This window comes from Thamnophis sirtalis, unplaced genomic scaffold (genome assembly GCF_051295495.1).
Source record: "Thamnophis sirtalis isolate CommonGarterSnake01/CBP01778 unplaced genomic scaffold, rThaSir2_p1.2 scaffold_8, whole genome shotgun sequence".
NCBI lineage: Eukaryota > Metazoa > Chordata > Lepidosauria > Squamata > Natricidae > Thamnophis > Thamnophis sirtalis.
Window position 1 is genome coordinate 48,282,927 of NW_028261388.1, and position 23,170 is coordinate 48,306,096.

Sequence of the window (23,170 nt, forward strand, 5' to 3'; positions counted from 1 at the left end):
GATTGTCAGCGATTTTCTTCTCCAGTACATGGATAAATAAACCTGGAAACATCTACCTCTCTCTCTTCCTAACTACCTACTGTATTTCTCTCTCTCTCTCTCTCTTTCTCTCTCTCTCTCCATATGTACATACGTACCTATCTACTCTCTCTCTCTACCTACCTACTGTATTGCTCTCTCTCTTTCTCTCGCTCTATCCCTCTATCTACCTACCTACTTTTTTTTAATTTGCCTCTTCAAAACCTTGGTGTGTCCTATACTACGATGCGTTTTATACTTCGAAAAGTATGGTAGATGGTAGGAAGAATATAATCTTGGTTTTCTGAGCCATTTAAATTCTCCAACAAGAGTTTCTAGGGATTTAATTCAAGACCATATATAATATGGGTAGCATTTATACTGTGATCTTGGAGCTCTGCCCCATCTTAAATAAACAATGAAATCAGTCATCTGAAAAATGATGAGGGATACATTTGCATGCATGGGCAGACAGGCATTTCTGTATTGTTAAATCAAACTTCCCAAATTCTCTTAGATACTGCTAATCAGTTAAATAAATAGAATTTGACTATATTGCTGTTACCTTCTCTTAAGTCTCATAAATTTCCCTGTACAAAGCTAGGATAATAAAACTAACTTTCATACTGAAATAATCATACTTTTGTGGATTATAATTAGTTTCACTTGTGCCTTTTACTAAATAATTGGTGTAAAAAAGGAACCATTATGCATTCATTTTGTGTATTTTAAGAAGATGAAATCATTTTCCCCCTTCCCCCCAAATATGCTTCCTTCCTAGACCCTAGACTAGGAAGAAAAGAGAAAATGAAGGCTTTCTAGTGGATATTTTTGGTTTTAATTTTTTTTCCAATAAAAAACCACATGGGTTTTCAGCTTTCATATGTAATTCAGCCATTCTTTAACTTTATAAGAATGATGCTGTCTGGGGAATTCTAGGAATTAAAGTCTTAAAGAATGTTAAAGCTGCTAGATTGAGAAATATTGGCTTAACATGTTATTAACAGTAGGCCATATATTGTTTAGTAGAAAAATAATGTTCCATTTTCTCAGTTTTATAGTAGACATTTCAAAAATCAACCAGGAACAGTTACATCCATCCTTGAGCAATATTTTCTTTCAATATATGTGAATTATTACTTATTATATTATTATTCATATAATATAAAGTATTCTTAGTTGCTTCCATAGAGAAAATACAATTGAAAGCATGCAGAGTACACAGATAAAAAAATACAATAATATTTTTTTTAAAAAATAAACATAGTAAATATAAAGAAGGCACAACAAATCAGAGGAAGGTTATCTGAAACAGCTCAGTCTTTTTTAAAAATCAACAAAACATCTCCAGGATAGTTCTACAACACTGTGTAGAACAAACCAACAGATACAGAAAAGCAGCACTGCCTCACTTCAGACCCCTGAATCTCTCCGAAGTAGTGGATTAATAGAATTTTTTCCTTGGTTGATCAACTTGATTAGCTGATAGTGACTGAGCTAATCAGTCCTGAAGGCATTCAAGTATCAATACAAAAAATGCCTTTACAAAAGAAATCTAGCACCTTAAATTAGATCTAGAAAACAAACAGCAACTACTCAATATAATATGCTCACAATGCTGGCAACCCAAATGTAGTTTCTAAGAAGTGTTTAACTGCAATTTCAACTAAAGTGCATTACAGTGTATTCTAGCTGGGTACTGTTCTAAAGTTCTCCTGCTCTAAGTAAAGCAACAACTGCTACACCAGCTAAGACAAATGCTGCTGCTCTGAGTACAGCTTTAGAAACAAGTACTATGAGGGACCTCGCCCCCCCCCACACCCACAAAGAAACCTGCTCCTTGATGGATAGTGCTTACTCAGCCAGGAGTAACTGTGAAGGCCACAGAGTCCTAATGAATCAACAGTAACTTCAACTGATCAGGGTTCAGGTTCAGCTGTTCTTTCCCATCTATCCAACAACATGAAGCCCAGGGGTGGGTTCTGGCTTCTTCTACTGCCGGTTTGCTCAGGGATACACTTGGGCACACACATGTTTCGCGCATGCTTGATGCATGCTATGTGCGCATGCACAGTAGTAAAAAATTGCTTCTGCCCCCGCACAGAAGCAAAAAACAAGATGGCGGAGCCTACACTGGCACTGATAGAACTGGTTTGGGGGTGTGGCCATCTGAGTTACTACCTACTTCCTACAGTAGGAACCCACCTCTGATGAAGCCCTAAGAAGGCATTATCTCCACTACCCCCTGGGGTAGAAATGTACAACTGTATAATTAAATACAAATAAACACTTCTATTTATATTCTACATTACACTATAATTAAACCCAGTGCTGTTTGTTCTGAATGTACCTGACAGTCTGTGATATCCAATTTATAACTCAAAATCCAATATACCCCTTGCCTAATAGTGGACTAGTTGTGCACTTCTGCTTGAAAGATGTCTGCTGCTTAAGGATATGTAGCAGAATTACTTTATACAACAATCCTGTATAACTTTCATTGTTGCAAGTAAGCATAAGGCTTATCTTCATTTTGGTTTTTGTATTAAAATAACTGATGAACAGACTTAATACAATATCAATGTATAGGTTTTAACATCCCTCCCATTTGCCCCTACTTGCCCTCTCTTATTCTCTTGGCTGGAATCACTTAATTAAAAAAAACTGGAACCATCACAAAACACTGCTTTTTACTCTCAACATGGTATCTGCAAGAAAGATATTATGATTGAGAGAAGCCCTGAGATAACTAGCAGGACAGAGTTGTACACCCTCTGTCTAAATCCTGCCATAAACCTACCACTGAAATGATATACGTAATTTCAGTTCCTTGTTTGGGGATGAATGCTAATCAAAAAGATTCCAGATAATCCACAACTTCCATAGCCCTTTGTAGCCAATATCTATCACCATTTTGATCATTCCCCCCCCCCCCCGCAAACAATAGATGTAGACAGGGCAATGATCATCTAGGTCTAATGCTAGCTTCTTAAAGTGCTTCTTTAAAGGATGCTTTCTTCCCTTTCACAAAGAAATGCTTACTACAGCATAGTTCATACGCCTGTTTTCATGCTAGCAGCTTGTAGTAGCCAGATGGAAGATAGATCAAGCAGTAGGCTAGTTCAGAAGGAATGCTAAATCTGGGCTCCCCAAATTTTGAAGCCAATCAAAGCTCTTTGTCACAGGGAAATCTCTAAGATGTATGTGGAGTTCAAAAGGTTTCTTCAAAATAGCTATTATGGTTGAGGTTAACACATTGCCTTGCAACAAACAAATTTTCCATTTAATTTCCTCATCAAAAGTATCTTTAAAGAAGCAAGGGAGGTTTGGCACCTGGGAGCTGTCCACGGATGCTATAGGACATGGGTGTCAATCTCAAGGCCCAGGGGCCAAATCTGGCCTATGGGGTGCTTAGATCTGGCCTGTGGGGCCACCCTGAAAACAGTATGTGGCCCTCCTGAGCTCCATTTCCCCTGGCAGAGGGTTGTAGGAGGCTATCACAGCTGAAAATGGAGCTTGCAAGGGCTGCAGGAGGCCCTCCCAGGCTCCAATTTCGCTGCCAGAGCGCTTGGGACAGCAAAAGCACCCTGATACAACCTTGAAATGGCCATGCCCACCCTGGCCACGTCCCAACCCCCCAGGTCAAACACAACCCTGATGCGGCCCTCAAAAAAATCGAGTTTGACACCCTCACTATAGGAGATAATGTCACATTCCAGCATTCACAAAGGAATTCCGACAGAGCAGCAGTTTATTTTTTGATATGCTTTATCTATCTCCAAGAAGCTATGATAACTGGCACCAAGTGGCAAACAGTAAATAGGCAAAGTCAGTTCTAACATGGTTAATCTCTCCACTGTATATATAGCATTTGCTCCTCCCACCCAGATCCACCCATGGGCCCTACCCCCCCCCCAATCATATCCCCCAGTCATGATGCCAGCACAGAATTCGAGCATACGAAGGCCCAGCTACTCAAGTATTCTTGTTAGTCCCACAGACTGGAACCAGGAAGGGAACATCCTGGTAAACAGTCCCCGATCCATGCCTCCATGCCAGCCAGCTAACAATCCTTGGAGCAGCATTCTAGCCAGCATGTACCCACCAGCTGGAGGCTCCCAGGGTGACACGCTGTTGATGTCGCAATTCCCATGCGACATGCCAGTGAATCTGCACCTTTCAACTGGAGCCTCCCAAAGCGGCCCAGAGGCGAGGAAAATCAGCAGCCAAAGAGGTGAGACTGGGGAAAGATGAGAGGCAAGGTGCAGGTAGCAATGGATTGGCGAGACGAGAGAGATCCCTGCAAGTGGCAGCCCTGGTGACCCAAGGGCTGACAGATGACTGACAGGTGCCATGTTAGGACCTAAAATGCTAAAGTATTGTTTTTCTTTATAGAAGGGAACCAAAATGAGTCCTAAGTTTGTATCTTTTTGTTCTTCCCTTTTGATATGACCACAAAGGTGAGAAACTTTCATTTCCTTTTTGTTTTAGCCACCAGTTATCCAACCATACAAACTACAGTTAATCTTAATTATATGGTCATGTTAAAACAATAAGTGATGAAATGAGTTTGTTTATATTATTTGTCACAGTAATATAATGCAGTAATTAAGAATAAGCAACCTGGTAACTAGCAAGGTGTGCTATAAGAAATACATGTTGGTTGGAGTTTAACAAGGAATGGAAAACTGTTTTCTGATACACTTTTCTTTCTCTTTTAAAGCTGTCTTCTACATTCTGTTTTTCTTCCTAACAGTCTTTTGTCACTCCCAAACAGCATTTTGTAGGGAAGAGAGAAACAATTGTTGCCTGTGATCCGAATCATCCTGCTTGAACGGACCTTATAAAATTAGGCCAAGTTATGAACAAATTAAACTAAGGACAGCAAATAGCCTACCCTTGCATTAAATTTTGATTAATTTAAAATGTAACATTTTCAATCTTTTTCTCAGTAACTTGCCTTGTTTCAGTTCATTCTTATAATGCAGAGCAATAGCTTAATGTTTCTTCTGCTATTATTATTTCAAAGTATATCTGCATTGCAGATAAACCAGCATTATTGAATGCAACAATAAATGTTATGCCCAACTATGTCAGCTTTGTGATGTTGAAACTTTTGTAAGATTATATAAGGAAAGGATCACAAAGAATATTAGAGCAGTTTAAATTCATATGTAGAATATGGTTCCAGAGGGAGTTGAGGCTATGTGATACATCAGCTACCACAAGTTCTAATGTATTTATTCAAAAGACTGATATCCATACCCCTCTCAGCACATGACTCTTGGCAACTAACAACAATTTAGAGCACCAGCAAGAATAAAAAGCAAAATTAGATAACTACAATTGCAAAAAAATTAAGCAATAAATGCAACTGATTTTAACTTTTACTTTTACTGCATTTTATCTAACTGATTAGTTAATTACACATTTAATGCATGTTTATTCTGAAACAACTCTTTTCTTTTTATAGGCACTCTAGGTCACATTTTGGATCACCGTATTTTTCGGAGTATAAGACGCACCTTTTTCCATCAAAAAAGAGGCTGAAAATCTGGGTGCATCTTATACACCGAATACAGCATTTCTTGCCTCCTGAAACCCCACCCCCTTCACCAAAATGGCCATGCATAGCTTTTAGGAAGCTTTCAGAGTGCTCCTAGGTGCTGGGGAGGGAGAAATAAGTGAAAAATGAGCTGTTTTTTGCTCAATTTTGCCCCCACCCCACTCCCAGCCACCAAGAGCATTCTACAAGCCTCCTAAAGGCTATTCATGCCCTTTTTGGAAGAAAAATGGGCCATTTTGGGAAGTGCAAAAACTTTTTTTAAAATTTGCCTCTTCAAAATCTTGGTGCGTTTTATACTCCAGTGCGTCTTATACTCCAAAAAATATGGTAATATCAGAATAAAATATCAAGTCAACAGAAGTTATACCAAATGAAAGGCCAACTCTATCTCTTATTAGCTGTCTTAAGGGAGTTGAGTATGACAAGACAGCTATAAGAGATGTCAAGACAGCTTTAAGATATGATAACTGCACTTATACTTTATCAGCAGAACACAATTTCTTTAATGTCCGCCAACTCTTTCCCGATGGGTATGAATTTCATTAGGCATTAATCAATGTTCATAACTACAGTATATTGTATACATCTTGCCAAACTGATTAAATAACATTAAAGCTGTTTCACACTACTCAGTTATTCCCAAATGACTAAAATGTCATTTTAGAGGTCACTTTGAATTGAGGATTAAACTTGGAAACAAAATAGAAATGCAGCATATAGCAAAAAACAAAAGCATCTTTTATTAGTACTGATGATGTTAGGGTAGCTAGTTACCTAGATAGGGTAATGAAATGTCTGCAAGAAAACAAAACTCCTGATTTCAACCCTGAGCTACAAATATTCTCCTCTATTGGTAATGGAACATATAACCTACTCCCACATTCCTTGAAAAATCCAATTGTTCTGGCAAATGGAGCATACTATTCAAATATTAAGTTGTACATTCTTTCCCACAATAAGGACTAATTGAAACATTTAGCAGAGAGCAACTTAATAATACTCTGGAAAAAGTCACATACTCTTTGTTCATTTGTTCTAGAGAATAAACAAACAATGTAAGAGATTATTTCTTTATGTTTGCATCTAATTCCAGCTCTTCTACTTTTTTATATATATCTAGGAACTATGGAAGTCACATTGGAACACCCCAACTTTGGTAGAAAACTCACTGGTAAGAGTACTATCAATTGTACCCCATATTTTGAATAAATCATTTTTTAAAAAAAAATGGTTTTCCCCACCGGTTCTCTAAATTTCTTTTCTATATTTTTTCGTTTAAGAACTCTTAAGAATACATTTACTAGAAACAAAGTAGAAAGGTTTTGTCTCTTTTCCTTTTTCCTCCAAAGTTACAAGAATTGCAAAATCATCAAACATTTTTTTTCATGCACAAAATTCCTTGAACATGACATAATAAAGTTTTCAGGAATCTAAACAAATGAGATTGTCTGTAGAATTTACCAGACCATACCACATACCATGTTTCCCCCAAAATAAGACAGGATTTTATTTTCTTTTGATCCCCCGAAATAAGCACTTGGTCTTATTTTTGGGGAGATCTTATTATTTTTGAGGTGCAGGAGGTGGAGAGTGTGGTCACCTCACGGCTGCTGCTGTGTTGCAATATTTTCGGGGAGGGCTTATTTTCAGGGGAGGGCTCATTTTAGAGCATGCACTCAAATGCTCAATTGGGCTTATTATCCAGGGAGGTCTTATTTTCAGGGAAACAGGGTAGGATAAATTATTACATGTCAGTTGTCTCTCTTCTACTGATGAAGCAATGTAGCAAGTATAATAGGCCTTCTTAAAAAAAAAGAAATGCAAAATTTTAAACATTGTATTAAACAACTAACATTGAGTCTTTGCAGCATGATTAAATGGACATTAGAAATATAACAGCACCTTAGATTTTGTTAGTCTGCTTTGTTTATACAAGATTAACCGGTGTCTGTGTAATATGCACACTAGACCTTTCACAATGTAAATGATTTTCCTCTGTTTGATGTTGAAGATTAAAAAGATAAAACATTCTTGTGAAACACAACTATTGCTGATTATGTGGATATGGACATTTTCTTGATGACAATACAGAAGCTGCAGCTGTCACTTCCTCCTTCTAGGATATTTTATTGTTTAATTTCCATCATAGAAGACTATGCATTTTATTAAATATGAATATGAAGATATAAAAGGATGAATATCATATATTTTCTGACAATTGAAAGAGATGAAATATCATGACCAACTAATTTAATAAATTCAAAGAATCCAATTTTAATTCAACCTATATCCAATCCAAAGCATATACCTCTAGTCCAAACATACTATCTTCCATAAAATAAGCCTAACTGCAATACAATTCATTTCCCCAGAGTCACTCACACGACACTTGATTTATGCCATGTAGAAATCTTAAAAATATGCATTATTTAATTCTACTTTTTAAAGAGAAACTAAGCATTCTGCAAATACTAAGATTTAAATACCAAAGCATAATTTAAATAACAAAGTAGATTTCCCCCCTCAAGATAATACTGTCTAATTATCAGTCTGCACCATCTGTAACATCACAGAATTCCTTTTCTTCCGAAAAGAAATTCAGACAAGAATGGCTATTAAGTTTAGGAAAGCAATAATTGTACATATAATTATTAGCATATAAGTATAGAAGTGTATTTTACTGAGAATTCTTATGTGGGTAAAAAAAGTAAGTATTAAGAAACAGCTTGTTTCAGGTCTGTATCTGACCTGAAAATGTAAGATGAAGATGCTTTACAGTACAATTATACCTGAGCAGGTGCAGAAACAGCAGGAAGAGGGTTTTTTTCTTCCCTTGAAGTGCCATTCTCAAGCAGATGGTTTCTTGGAGGCTTTACTATATACTATAATAAAAACAACTATGCATATGCCTCCACTTGCAATATTCTTTTTATTTCTAAGTGGAGAATATTTTATTGTATTAACAAAATATTTGTAAGTTTAATCAAGTAATTTGTTCAGACACTGCAAATCTGGGCTAAACTATTTACATATCTAAAGAGTGTAGACCCATGATGACCAACCTGTGGCATGCAGAGCCCTCTCTGCGAGCACACGAGCCTTAGTCCCAGCTCAGCTCCAATGCGCATGAGGCCACATCTCCTGACAGCCAGTTGGTTTTTGGGATTAGCACACATGCGTGGGGGGTGCATGCAAGGGGATCATGCACACATGCAGGGGGGTGGAGGGTCATGTGTGCATGTGCAGGGGGTGGGGCACACAGGGCTTCACGTGTGCATTGTATTATGGGTATGTATGTGCACACCCACCCTTTTGGCACTCAACGATGAAAAGGTTAGCCATCACAGGTGTAGACTTTTAACTTTAACTTATAACTTTTTTATAAAATTAGAATGCACCTCAAGAATGATTCAATGTCTTTATTATCTTCATACATTATTTTAAAATTATGGCATTAATAAAATGAAAAATAGCAGATTTTTTAAAATGGCAAGCAATGCTGCTCTACATTTTTCTGTTTCTGTCTTCATAAAAGAATAATTAGACACAATATATGTAAATGAATGAACCGTACACTTGAAGAAAACCCTCATTTCTTGGCTAGGCAAAAGGATCTAAGAGATAATACAAATCATTATCATTACATTTTTGTAATAATGCATCATACTATTTTTTTATTGGGCAAATGTTGTTTTCCTTCATACTATCTTAAAATCAGAAACCAGTATCAACTAAAAAGTGATCTACATGCCAAACTATGCTGCCAGTTAAGATAACTTGAAGCTCTAAGTATTTGAAAATGTTCCCTCAGACATTCCACACTATTCAAGAAGGAAATGGACACCTGATACCATTCTGCGAATGGAGACTGAAATAAGATTAGGGGAACAAACAACAGTATTCTTGTCATGCTGGGCATTTACAAGAATATTCACCTCTTCCATAAGGTGAAGATGCACATATGTATACACACTTAGTAGACATTTCAACTTTGGCAATCATACCTGGAGGAAAGGCAAATTAAGCCAATCACGATTCTAACAGCTTTAAACAAAGCAATATAAGAAGCACAATCTATATAGTAGATATTCTGAGAAACAAAGTATTCATTTGTAAGCTATTTAGAAAGAAATAAAGAACCAGGGAGAGTCAAATGCCGATACATTTAAATATGCTGATCATCATTAGCTTGTGAACTATTTTCTCATAGGATTCTCTGAAAACAAAGATACCTTGGATTTGTTATAGAAGGTCTGTAGCACTTACAGAAGACTTGGAGCCCACCTATCTGGTCTGCAGCAAACTGTTTCTATTGCTAGCTCAAGCCTTCTGAAATATCAACAAATTTTGACTCCTAACTGAACATGTTCATACAGAAGAAATGGAAAGAATTCCATGCCTGATCAAGTCCAGTTCAAGGGGGATAAACTGGAATAGAAAAATGAGTTCTGGATTACATACCTACATAATTCTATATTGGTTAAGGAGAACCAAATTTTCTGTATGTTTCCATTTATCATTTCCACATCAGTCTCACTTCTCCTTTACTATTAATTGAATCATAGCATTGCTTTTTCTATTAGGATTATACAATGAAAAGTTTATAAACCACTATTTTTCAACACTAATGAGTAGTACTATCTCTCAGGCTTATGCAACTTCTGTAGAAGTTGCTCGTAACTAGTTCTACTTGTACATACTGTATAGGTACACCCAACCACATATGTGTACCGTTGAAAGTAGTATCTAAAGCGCTATGTAGCCTGAAAAAAGAAAGCACTGTAATACATTAAAAAGAGGTGCTTCATTATCCTGCTATTACATTACATGTACGTGATCTTATTTTCTATCTTGAAGGTTCTACATTTTCCAGTGTTCTTCCATAATGTACAATAAGAGGATTCAATTACCGCATTTTTCGGAGTATAAGATGCACCTTAGTTTTGGGGGAGGGGAAAAAAATTCTGCCTACCAGCATCCATCGGTATTAATCTGGCTAGCATCCTTAGCAAACAGCCTGGTCAGCTTCAGCACATTAGTTCAATGGTTGTGAGCGAACCACACACTTTGCTCACACATGCCTCCTAGGGGCTTAAACTCAGCTTCAAAAACACAGCTGATCATTGCGGGGAGATCCAATGAGTAAAGCAGAAGCGTGGAAGCGGTCGGAAAAGGCAGCAGCTGTTCCAGGTTGCCATTTTGACACATTGCGCCAATCACCGCCCAAAAATGTGACGGGGAGGCCAAAAATGTGATGTGCAAAGGTGGTGATCGGCAGCAATGTGCTCTGGCAATCCTCGCAGCCTTCAACGGGTCTCAAACGGAGCGTTCAGAGGCTGAAAACGTGAGGCCAAAAATGCAAGCCACAGAGAGGGTAATGGTCTGTAGCAATCCCTGCAGCCTAGAACAGGTCTAAAATGTGACGTGTAGAAGCCAAAGGGTGGAGGCCGGTGGATGGGCGCGGCTACATTCAGTGTATAAGACACATCCACATTTTCACCATCTTTTAGGAGGGGAAGTGTATCTTATAATAGGAAAAATATGGTATACCCAGATTTAAAACCAAATGTAAATAAAGATGTTATTTCTGTAATGATCCTAAGCCATAGAAAAATAAAGAGCCAACAGGAAGAAAATATATTTGAATCTTATCATACGTCTCTTGTTCTAGCTATCATTGGGAGATAAGGAACACCATACACCAAATTTGTGGACATCAAGTAATGAAGGATATCCAATTCTTAATATGGTATCAGTGGTGGGTTGCAAGCGGTACGCCCCGTACTGAAGTACTGGATCCTGCCCGGAGCATCAGATATGGTACAGTGCTCCGGAGGGCCTGCCCTCCCACTGGCACTCCTTACTGGTGCTTTATGCTGTCGGCACTTCCGCACATGGCACATATGGCGCCTGTGCAATGCTCAAGGAGGCTTGCGGAAGCATCATTTGATGCTAGACTGCATGCGCGTACACTGCAGGCATGCATGTGGGTAACTCCGGGGCTGTTCCAATCATACCATTGGAATGGAATCCAGAACCCACCACTGTATGGTATATACATGATACGAATGTCATAGGGAGCAGCAAACATTCAACAATCTTAGGCAGTGTTTGGATTCAGCAGCTTTAACACAGAAAGAAGGTGGGGAGACAAATAAATGGCTTACAAAGGATAAATAGTTTATAGGATAATGTGTGAGCACCAGACCATGTGGGCTTGTTATGTTAACAATTTAAGACTATTCTTGCACACAGGTGATAATTGCAGGCTTCCTTGGCTAATGCAATTACTTCACTTTCATAATTTTTCTATTCTATTTATATAACTTCTCTTTGTATCTTCAGCTAAACTAATTTTGTAATAAACTTATGAAACACTTTTACTAATTTGCTGAAAAATAGATGCCTTATAACACGTACCCCAAGTCTCTTTTCTTTTGTAGAAAAGAACTGCTGAACAAGTCTGCCTACTAACATTCATTAAATGAAATGTTCAATTAAATGCAAAATTATATTCTTGAAGCAGGAGCCACTAAAACAATTCTGGTTTTAACAGAAGAAGCAGATTGTGATTGTGCCAAAATGTTACCATCAGGGTAATTCCAATGTATACCAATTGAGTAGAGTTCAGCTAAAAAATGATACTGATAGTTACTCCAGCATGCAAGGTGATGAAAGATTTTGGCTATTAAGGAAATTACAAGATAAAATTTCTAGGAAGAGGAAAAAAACCCAGACTAGAAATAGTGTTTTATGTATCACATTTCCTTGTAAAACAATTTAAATTTTACAAGGCATTTTCTCTTTTGGCTTTCTAGTCATTGGAGTAAAGTTACTGCATTTTAAAGTGGTTATTCCACATTCCTCAAAAAGTACTTCTTGTCCCATTTGACTTCAGTAGGTCATCTCTATAGTAGTAATCTTACAAAGTTTTTTTTAATCACACACTGTGTTGTGCCAGGATTTTTTTTAACTACAGCCTATTGAACAAGCCATAATATTCTGATGGCATGCAAAGCAAGTGAACAAACCCAAAAATTCAATCTTAGTTTACTTTTCACTCTTTTGGATTCCTCCAGTATTTATTTTGTTATTTTGAATTCTATAAAAATATCTGCAGTCAAATGTCACAGCTTCAGTTCTACCATAATTCTGCTTTATGTAAAGGCTAGTACCTGAGCCATTGGGGACATAAGAAAATTTAGACAATGAGCAACAGATACTAGACAAACTAATATAAACATTTCTGTAGTCAAGATCTTTTAATGAATCAAGACAACTTCGTGTCAGTTTAATTATGATATAAGTGATAGTGCAAGGAAACATTCTGTGTAATCCAGAGGAGCAATAGTCTTTGAGGGTACCAGTGTGGAAACCCAATATATTTTTTCAGGGCTGCTAGTTTCTAGAAACAAGGCTTGGTGTCATTGGTTCATAGCCTTCAAAATGTCTGAACTAGGCAATCAAATATTACAATAAACCAGTATTTGTCTTAGTAAGTGGTATCAGTTGGATTTTTCTCCATGACTCCTTCAGCATACTTTCCATAAACCACTATCCAATTTCCAATGTATACTTTCTTTAAGATCATATCAGGGCTTCAGAACGAAAGTGTTGGCTGGAGGGGTCATTAGTAGTTCAGAATAAATCCACAGGCCAGACTGTCTTCAGTCTACATTAACGCCACTCATAAATTAAGTCTACAACTGGGAATATGGGAGTACATTTTGAAGAAAAAAGACATCTGTTTCTCATGAAAAAAAATAGATTCACACAACTGATCTGAATGCTATGCTATTCAACTATTGTGGTTAGAGCAGAGTCTTACAGAATGATAGGTATAATTCACAGATTTTTCTTCACTGGGAAGGTAATGTCTATTTGGCAGGAGCTATAGATTTTCTGCAATCAGGTCTTTCTCAATGACAAGTTGTAGAGGGAATAGAAATGACGTTGAGAGGCAGGAAGAAGAGTTGCTACCAAGGCAATAGTCAGATTAGCAAGGCTTAAATTGAAGCCCAGAAAATAATTTGAAAGAATGTCTCAGACTGTCTGGAACTGTGTAGGTGATCTTGGAGAAAGAGGGGAAGAGAGGCTGCCTAGGAAACGATTAGGAAAGAGAGGCAGGAACCCCCCATGGCTTAACAGTCAGAGAAGCAAACTTAGGAAGGGACCAAGCAGTAAAAAAAGAAATGACAGTGGGATGTTTGTACTTTCAGACTTACAAGATTCTTTTAATGTAGCATGACAATAAAGTAGAATTAGCTCATCCTGTTGGGTTTTGTGTTTGATTTACCTAGGAGGAATGACACAGACAAATCCTCCCTAGTTCACAGAAACTAGAGAGGGAGGAGAAAACCATATTCAGACTTGCAAGACTCTATTACTATAACTGCAATTTATTTATTAAATTTATTTGCCACCCATCGTTTCAAAGCAACTCTAGGCGGCTTACAACATTAAAAGCACTAACATCAAGAAGATTTTTTTTCTAAAACAACAAAACTGAAAATTATAATGAAAAAAGAATTATATTTAACTGATGTAGAGATAGGAGGAGGAGGATAAGCGGAGGAAGGAGGTGGGATTTTCTCTTAATTCATCAACCATCTCCAATGTGATGCTTCCTAGGCCCAAGCCATCTACCACAGCCACATCTTTTGGCTGTTACGAAAGGTCAGAAGGGTGGGAGCCAATATCATATCAAGGGGTAAGAGTTCCCTAAAGGGAAGATACCATGGTAGAGACGTCCTTCTCTTGGACCCCACCAACCGGAATTCCTTGACTAAATGGGGCCAGCAGCATACCTCCTCTGTCAGTGTAGGAGGAGCTGGCCTGTCCCAATGGGGTGAGACTGTTCCTTAAAGTATCCTGAACCTATGCCATGCAAGGCTCTAAAGGTAACAATAAACACACTGAATTGCACCTGGAAGGAAATTAGCTTGCAGAGTAATGGTGTAACATAGGCCAACCTAGTTGCCCAAACAACTGCACTCTGGACCCACTGAAGCAATAAACATAGTCTTGACTGATATGGCATTTCTTAGACTGATCTACCTGTGAGAAGAACTCACAGAACTGCTCATACAATTCTAAAAAAAAAAAAATTTTTGAAGTTTAAGCATTAATGGCAAGCTTACAATTATGGAGTTAATGAAAAAAGGCCTAGTATATGGAATACAGACCCATCAAGAAATTGGGTCTCACTTATATATGAGGGGCCATATTTGTAAGTTTTATACTTCATTTAATTGTCTAACATTTTAATTACCGTATTTTCACCCATATAACCCGCCCACGCAAATAACCCGCACACGCATATAACCCGCGGGTTTTCCGGATCGTGTAAAATATTTCCCGTATACCCCGCCCACGCATATAACCCGCCCACGCATATAACCCGCGACGAGTAAAAGAGAAGGGAAACAGCTGAGATGGGGGGGGAAGAAACGGAGAAAGAAGCCTGCGCACGCTGGGGAAGAGGAAAGGAACGGAGGAGAAGGAAACAGCTGAGATCGGGGTGGGGGAAGAAACGGAGAAAGAAGCCTGCGCAAGCTGGGGAAGAGGAAAGGAACGAAGGAGAAGGAAACAGCTGAGATCGGGGTGGGGGAAGAAACGGAGAAAGAAGCCTGCGCACGCTGGGGAAGAGGAAAGGAACGGAGGAGAAGGAAACAGCTGAGATCGGGGTGGGGGAAGAAACGGAGAAAGAAGCCTGCGCACGCTGGGGAAGAGGAAAGGAACGGAGGAGAAGGAAACAGCTGAGATCGGGGTGGGGGAAGAAACGGAGAAAGAAGCAAGCCTCCGATCGTGTAAGCCTCCGATCGTGTAAAATATTTCCCGTATACCCCGCCCACGCATATAACCCGCAGGGGGGCGCTGTGCATGTAAAAACCGCATATAACCCGCGGGTTATATGGGTGAAAATACGGTACTTCATGTCTCACAATCAGACACATGTAAAATCAAGCTGCCAATTTAACCCTCAGTAGTTAACCCGAAAACCAGATTCAATTGGAAGGAAAGAGTTTATAATTCAATTCAAGCTTATAACTCCTAAATATTAAACTTTTTAAAATATTTATTTCCAATATTTTAGGGCATTTTTAAAAAGACTAAACATTTATACAGTCTTTAAATGAAGTGAAAAAATCATTGATGCCCAATGTTTAATGTTAGTATTCATTTGAGGGGGGGGGAGAGAGAAAGAATGAATGAGAATCCCAAGTAAAGGAAAAATAAACAAGCAAATAATAAATCAGGTTTTTCTATTTTAAAACAAAAATTCACCTGTCCTGCAATGTTATTCTCCTTCTCCTATTTGGGTAAAGTGAATTAACCATAAATTACTATGGCATTCATCTCAGCAAATTACACTCTAAACTTCAAATGGAAATTTTGATTCTGGGAGGCCAAAATTATCAACTCTAATTTATTTTGATACATAAACATAGTATTCATGGCAATTTGGAAATGAAACACCTTCATAACTGTATTACCCACATTAGAAGAATCATTAGGCACATTTAGTATATTTTTAACTAGGAAAAGGAATATATTAAAACATGCTGAGAGACAGCACAGCTATTTTGAAACACATATTAAATAACCTAAGCTTGCTCATTGATATTTTAGTTATCTTAGCAGTAGTTCATATGCTTCTGTTGCTCCATAAAGATGGTTCTCAAATATGGATGGATGAAGTCTGATGCAGCATATACATTCAGACACCACTTATTCTATTTCAAAATTAGTGCAGTGCCTAGCAGTAAGCTTCATATGTGCAGATTACTGGTGGGAAGAACAGGCAGCTGTTATCTTTGAATATGTCATATCAATTTGCACTGCAACATGTGGAGGTAAAGACAGAAGTAGTTTTCCTATAAAGAACTTTAAACGTATATTTTGTTTTAAAATATTTATATGGCCACACATCTATCAAAAGCACTCTGGGCAGCAAACATAAATACAGAAGAAAATCACAATTCACAGTGCGAATAAAAACCTTTTCTTGCTGCTTCTAGCCAGTGTTGACGCCGGATTCCTGCAGTTTTCTTGGTAAGATTTCAGAAGTGCATTGTTTGCTTTTTAGGGCTGAGAAAGAACAACTAGCCCAAGGTCACCAGTTGACTTTGTGCCCAAGATGTGAGTTCTACTCACAATTTCCCACTTTCTATCCTGATGCCTTAACCATTAACCAAACTGACCCTAACTACTTATACACCTGCACCCATATTAGAGTTCAGATAGCATCCTGGTCCACATTCTGGAAGGTTGGCAGTGTCAGGGTCATCTATGTTTTAAACTGAGGCTCTTCCCTAAGGAGGCATTGCTTCATAGAAGGCATGCTTTCCAGGACCTATCAAGTGACACTGTTTCACCAATGGCACCTACAGATGCCCACCATACCCCGTCAAGTGATCTGGACATAAACCAGTGGGGAGAGGAAACCCAACCCCATACCAATGAAGGCTTCAAAGATGTCAACCAGCATCTTAAATTGAAAAACTGGATGAAAGCCTGCAGCTGAGGGAAAGCAGTGTTATTGGGCACAACATGAAGCATCAATATTGCCCATATTACTGCATTCTGAATTATGAGGCTTCTCAATTCTCTTTAAGGACAACCCTATGTAGAGTGTGTTGTAATGTCAAACAGACTAAGGCATTGTTTAATGTATTATTCACTTGCAATGCTGACACAACAGATAGAAGCATCATGTACTTCTTGAGACATGTACATCCAGATGAAATGGCACTTACCCATTTCAATACTTTTTAGGAAGAGGAAAAACTCATTTAATGAATAAATCAAACTGGCGGTTCACACAATATGCTAAGCCACAAACAAATGGCTTAGAAGTCTAACATTTTGACTTTTAAAGCTGTAGCATAATGGGTTACATCTCTGCCGAAACTGTCATTCAGTACTATTGTGTCCAAATCTGGGGTTCCAGGTGTGTTACAGACCCTGTTTTCCAGCTATGTTAAAGGCCTTTTATATTTAACTGGTAATCATGTTTTATTTTAGTATGGTAACAATATGTTTTTATTTATATTAAATTGTGTACCTCCCAGAGTGAGATGTGTGGCGATATAAATTGAATAAATAATTAAATACTGTTGAATTACTGTTCTGTTTGCAAAAGAAGCTGTGTGAAAATTTCTGTTAGTGGAAAGGTAAATTGGGAATTAATTTCTCTTTTTCATGCAGTACGGTATGATGAAAAACTGCTCTACTAAAAGCAGAAGCCATAGAGTGACACTTGTGAATTTATAATGGTAAAGAACAGTCATTCATATTCTAAAAGCATATAAATATTATGGCATATTTGTGCAGTATAAATCCTCAAGAAAAAAGAGCAAAAATTGATTTATTTCAGGGCAGTGAGAAAAGGTCATTTATACATTGATAGTTAAGCACAGTGGTGGGATTCAAATTGTTTTACTACCAGTTCTCTGGGCGTGGTGTAGCAGGCGTGGCAGGGGAAGGATACTGTAAAATCTCCATTCCCATCCCATTCCAGGGGAAGGTTACTGCAAAATCCCCATTTCCTCCCGATCAGTTGAGACTTGGGAGGCAGAGAATAGATGGGGACAGGGACAGTCAGTATATGGGGGCATACACCACTTCAAACTCTCTAGTCCAGGGGTGTCAAACTTTATTTTATTGAGGGCCAAATCAGGATTGTGTTTGACCTGGGGGGGGGGGGGCAAGTAGGCATGGCTGGGGTGGCCATGGCCAGCTCAATGTCCTGCAGCCCGCACAAAGGCCCTACTGAGCCACATTTTTGCTGGCAGTGGCCTACAGGAGGCCGTTGCAGCCGAAAACAGAGCTTGGAAGGGCCACATGCAGCCCTCCCGAGATCAATTTTTACTGGCAGAGGCACTTCAAGCCAGTTCTTCGCTGTTTCCAAAGCAGCCCCATGGGCCAGATCTAAGTACCCTGCAGGCTGGATGCAGCGGGTGGGCCTTGAGTTTGACACCTCTGCTCTAGTCCATAAACAATCTAACTCATAGGCAGGATCTGTCAAGTATGAACAGCAAAACCATTTAAAGGATGTACTTTCACACAGAAGAGTGCAATTTTCATTATCACTTGCAGGTAATATACCCCTTACCAATATATGTCATATATAGGTTGACATATATTGGTATGGGATAACTAAACCATTATTTAAGCTTTTATACATAAATGTCTATATTTAATTTAAGGACAGCTCGGACTAAGAAAGTAAACACGTTTTTATTCTTCAACTCTTTAGTTTCAAAAAACTAAAACTTTCTTTCTCAATACCAGCCTCGGAATAATTTCAATGTTTAAGTGTCACTAAAGGTTGTAATTAAAATTTTTGAAATTTTTTCTTCATAAATAATTTTTTGGGGGCAAAACATTGCAAACACAATGAAACCAAACCAAAGTGTGTTACTTTGATATTTTGCAGCAACATTCAGAAAAGGGGAACAGGGGCAGAGGAAGGAAGAAATGTATATCTATTGAAAGGTAAATTACATTTTCATAAAATAGCCTTATTCATAAAACTAGAAAAAGATGGGCATAAAAAGTTATACATGTATTTGTACCCTGGCAAGTGTGCTCCCTTACAAGGTACTGCTAATCAGCCATGTCTTTTTCATGAAGTGGGTATATAAATTTGGATATAATCATCCTAAACTCTATCCCAGTCATTTCTGTTGTATTCCAGGTGCTTTGATTATATTTCTACTATATGCAGCCATGGAGAGGACAGCATACAGACCTTATACATTAAACGCTAAGTTCACATACCACAGAAAACAAAAATGACATCAACCACATAATAGTTGAATATGATACATGAACTTAATGGAACATGCAAAATTGACTAGGCTAAAACATATGAGGAATGGTTGCAGGAACTGGGTATGTCTAGTTTAATGAAAAGAAGGATTAGAAGAGACATGATAGCAGTGTTCCAATATTTCAGGGGTTACCACAAAGAAGAGGGAGTCAAACTATTCTCCAAAGCACCTAAGGGCAGAACAAGAAGCAATGGGTGAAAACTAATCAAGGAGAGAAGCAACTTAGAACTGAGGAGAAATTTCCTGACAGAACAATTAATCAGTGGAACAGCTTGCCTCCAGAAGTTGTGAATTCCCCAACACTGGAAGTCTTTAAGAAGATGTTGGATAGTCATTTGTCTGAAACATAAGGTTTCCTGCCTAGGCAGGGGGTTGGACTAGAAGACATCCAAGGTCCCTTCCAACTCTGGTATTGTATTGTAAAACTAAGTCTGCTCCATGGTGTAACATCTGTTACTTAACGCCTGCTAAATTTTATTATTACTTATATGTGAAATAGACCTAATCTTCTTTGAAATTGGAAGAAATATCATGAAAGTCAACATAAATTCATTGGACAAAGAAGTGGAATAAAAAAGCATCATTTTTAAAAAAATTGAATAAAAAATTAATTCCTAGCCTTTTACATATTTCATAGGCAGGTCTGAACAAGTTATTTTCAATGGGTATTAGATCTGTTAATAAATTTCACCAGTATGGAAAAAACAAACCTCAAATACAACCAATTTGAAAAGAATTTCTATTCTACAATTGACATATAAAACTAAATCTAATGTATAACAAACAGATCAACTAGTCGCTCTTTTGAAGACTTTGATTTTTTTAGATTGTCCACCCACACAATATTAGTGAAGTATATCCTATATCACCATTCTATGCATTGTGATTTCAATATCACATTCATTTAACTGGGATTTCTAAATCCCAGTTAAATGAATGCATAAAGGAGGATTATAACCTTAATGTGCCATTACTAAGGAATTAAACTCAATGAGACTCATTTGCATCAACAAATACAAGATCTAATACACTGATGAAAAGACAAGTCAGCCTGAAAGCAAGGATGCAAAATAGGTAAAGGAGATTGCTTTTCTTCTGTCTGCCCTCTGCCTTCCTGAGAGTTAAAAAAAAAAGTAAATTCACAAATTTAAAAATTCACATTTTATATCCATACCTACCACAATATTCCTTTAATCATAACCATATTATGCAAAAAGTAATAGTATGGAAAATAAATTTAAGGCCTATGAATACTACTGATCTCTGCCACTTGGGTCAATTTCACATGGTTTTTTTATCCATAGAGCCTTGTCTCAATTTTCTATAACTGGCAAGGAGGAAATGCGAGTCAGTTTCAGCTCATTGGAGCGAGGGCAGTATGTCAGAAGGAGAACCAAGTCCTATTTCAAGCTCACACTATTCCATGCAAGCTAAGATCTTGAATCTCCCTTGCAGGCCAACATACAGCATACCCATCCCACCAAATGCCTTAACCTTCAGGCTCAAGAAATTAAATTCCAAGACCCTCCACATTTGTGTTACAGTTTTCAAAGAGGGTGTGGCATATTTAGATCCTCTTTTGCCAAAGCCAGGGAAAGCCAACCAGTCTACCTAGTGCAGAGCCCAGCTTCAGCCCAACGATTTCAGTGCAACTGATTCTGCAAAATGACAACAACGAGGAAGGGGGTGGGGTGTTAGAGAAAGAGAACTAAACTAAAGTCCAACCGAGGGAAAACAGTCCCCTCTACGCAGGGAAAGATTTCTCTGGCATTCCCTCTCGTTCTCACCCATCCCTTTCCTTCTACTCCGGATGCTGAAGCCGAAAAACATTCCACCAGGCATTCACTACCTGATGGGGAGCTGGCTGAAAGGAAGAGTCGAGTTGTTAAAACACCTAGCGGTGGGAGGGCTGCTTCGGTCTGCAGCTTTCATTACAGCGTTTCCTTACTGCACTGCAGAGGCGCCATCTTCTCGCTCTTAAGCTTCGCTCCAACCCATTTCCTTTCATCTGGTTCCCCAAGCTCCCCTCCTTAAGAGGAAAGCCTCTCGGTGTACGAAGCGCTTTATGTCCACACCGAAGGAAACCCTCTTGCGGGATTTGGGCAATTTCTGCCTCCCCCACCACCCTCTCTCCCAATCCTGCCTCCCCAAGCCTGCTACGCACTCCAGGATAAACTAGACGACCTTATTACGGGGGGAGGCCTCATCATAATGCCCCTTTTCTCCCTGACTGGGAAGCATGGAGGGACAGAGAGGGTCGCAGTTGGTGGGAGCAAAGCCCTCTCCTACCCAAAGGCGGGAGGGGGGTGTTCCGCAGGAGCCGCAACGCATTAATGCCTTAGTACTGAAGTTGCCCGAGCCACAGGCACCTGAGCCGAGAGAAGTTCCTCCTCCTCCACTCCCCAAGGCGGGAGTGAGAGGCAATCCCCAAAAAGAGCGCCTCTTGTTTGCATTCCCTGTGAGGGCGAGGAAGAGGAGGAACTGGCGGGGGGGGGGGAACAGTGATGAGCGGGCGGTAACAATCGCCTAGCCGGAGGATCGGGTCTCTCGGCCCCAACATCACAGGCGACGCCCCCCACTTCTCGATTGCCGCCCCCAGATCGGCCACACCAGACGACACAAAAAGACAATCCCCCCCCCCAAAAAAAATCCCGCACGGCGGCCGAAACAGACGCGAAACTCATCTCTCCTCCTGCCCTCCCCTTCATCTTTGCAAAGCAAAGCATCGAATCCATCGATGCCAAGTTGGCGCATTCCAGAAAGGATGGATGCGAGGCAGAAACAAGGGGCCTCGCCCTCCCCCTTCGTGCCCCCTTTTCTTTCTCATCCCAGAGACTGCCCGCTTCCTAAGTAACAGAGAAGAGGCAAAATTCCCCTTCTCCACCCTTCAGAAGCGCCCCAGAGTCGACGGACGCTCGCCGAAAGGCTGCCGAAAGCTACACGCAAGTGAGCAAAAGAGGCATTTTGGGAAGCCGCTCGTCCCAGTCCGCCCAGCCTCCTCTCTCCATTGTTCAGGCTGAAAGCAGAGATTTCTGAAGAAGGCGCGGATCGAGGAACACACCCTTTCTTTTCGAGCCTCAGCAGGCCGCTTTCATCGGCCAGTTTCGGGGCGAAGCCCCAGCTTAAAGCTGCGGGAGGCTCTCGGCGAACAAAGACTTTCTTGTCGTAGCAACAGGGAGAAGGTAATGGGGAGCCGCTTACCTCCAAAGCTCCCGCTGTCCAAGAGGCTCCCAGCAGCAGGAAAGCTAAATGCGGCAGCATCGCGGGCAAAAGCAGCACCTAAGGACGCTGGAGCTCAGGCACTAGTTTTAAAATGTATAGGGAGACAGTCGAAAAATATCCGCCCAGTCGCCTCGCTTCGCCTCCCCGCTCTGCTGAGGAATGAAAACCGAGCTGCAAGAACAGCAGCAGCAGCGCTAGCGGAGCTTCGGAAAGCAGAAGGAGAGTCAGCTGATACTCCAACCCGCCCAAAGCGGCGGCGGCGGCAACAGTAACAGCAGGCCGGTCCTTCGCAGAATCCCCCTAGCGACCGAATTGCGCAACTGCTACTGCCATCGTTTGATTCGTGAAAGCCCCGGTCGGGAAAAAAGCGAAGAGGAGGGAGCGGAAGGGTCTCTGCGTGAGGCGTATCGGCCACAGTCTCGTATTTGTTTCTGGCGCAGCAGGCGATGGAGCGGGATGTAGAACTAGATCTGAGGGATCTCGAACGTTATTCTGTTTAATCAGTTTATGGCGTTCAGAATTGCCC

General features: G+C 39.6%; 1 protein-coding gene across 2 annotated transcripts in view; it reads right to left on the bottom strand.

Annotated features, from left to right (window-relative positions):
• The window catches only part of APP (amyloid beta precursor protein), a 112,263-nt gene extending 89,403 nt beyond the window's left edge, over positions 1–22,860 (bottom strand). The window contains exon 1 of one of the 2 annotated variants that reach the window (XM_014057211.2): positions 22,624–22,860. In XM_014057211.2, coding sequence (XP_013912686.2) covers positions 22,624–22,683 — 60 coding nt within the window. In that variant the 5' untranslated portion in view covers positions 22,684–22,860. The remainder of the gene's footprint in view (positions 1–22,623) is intronic. The other variant, XM_014057210.2, reaches the window with a different exon arrangement.
• Positions 22,861–23,170: the final 310 nt, after the last annotated feature.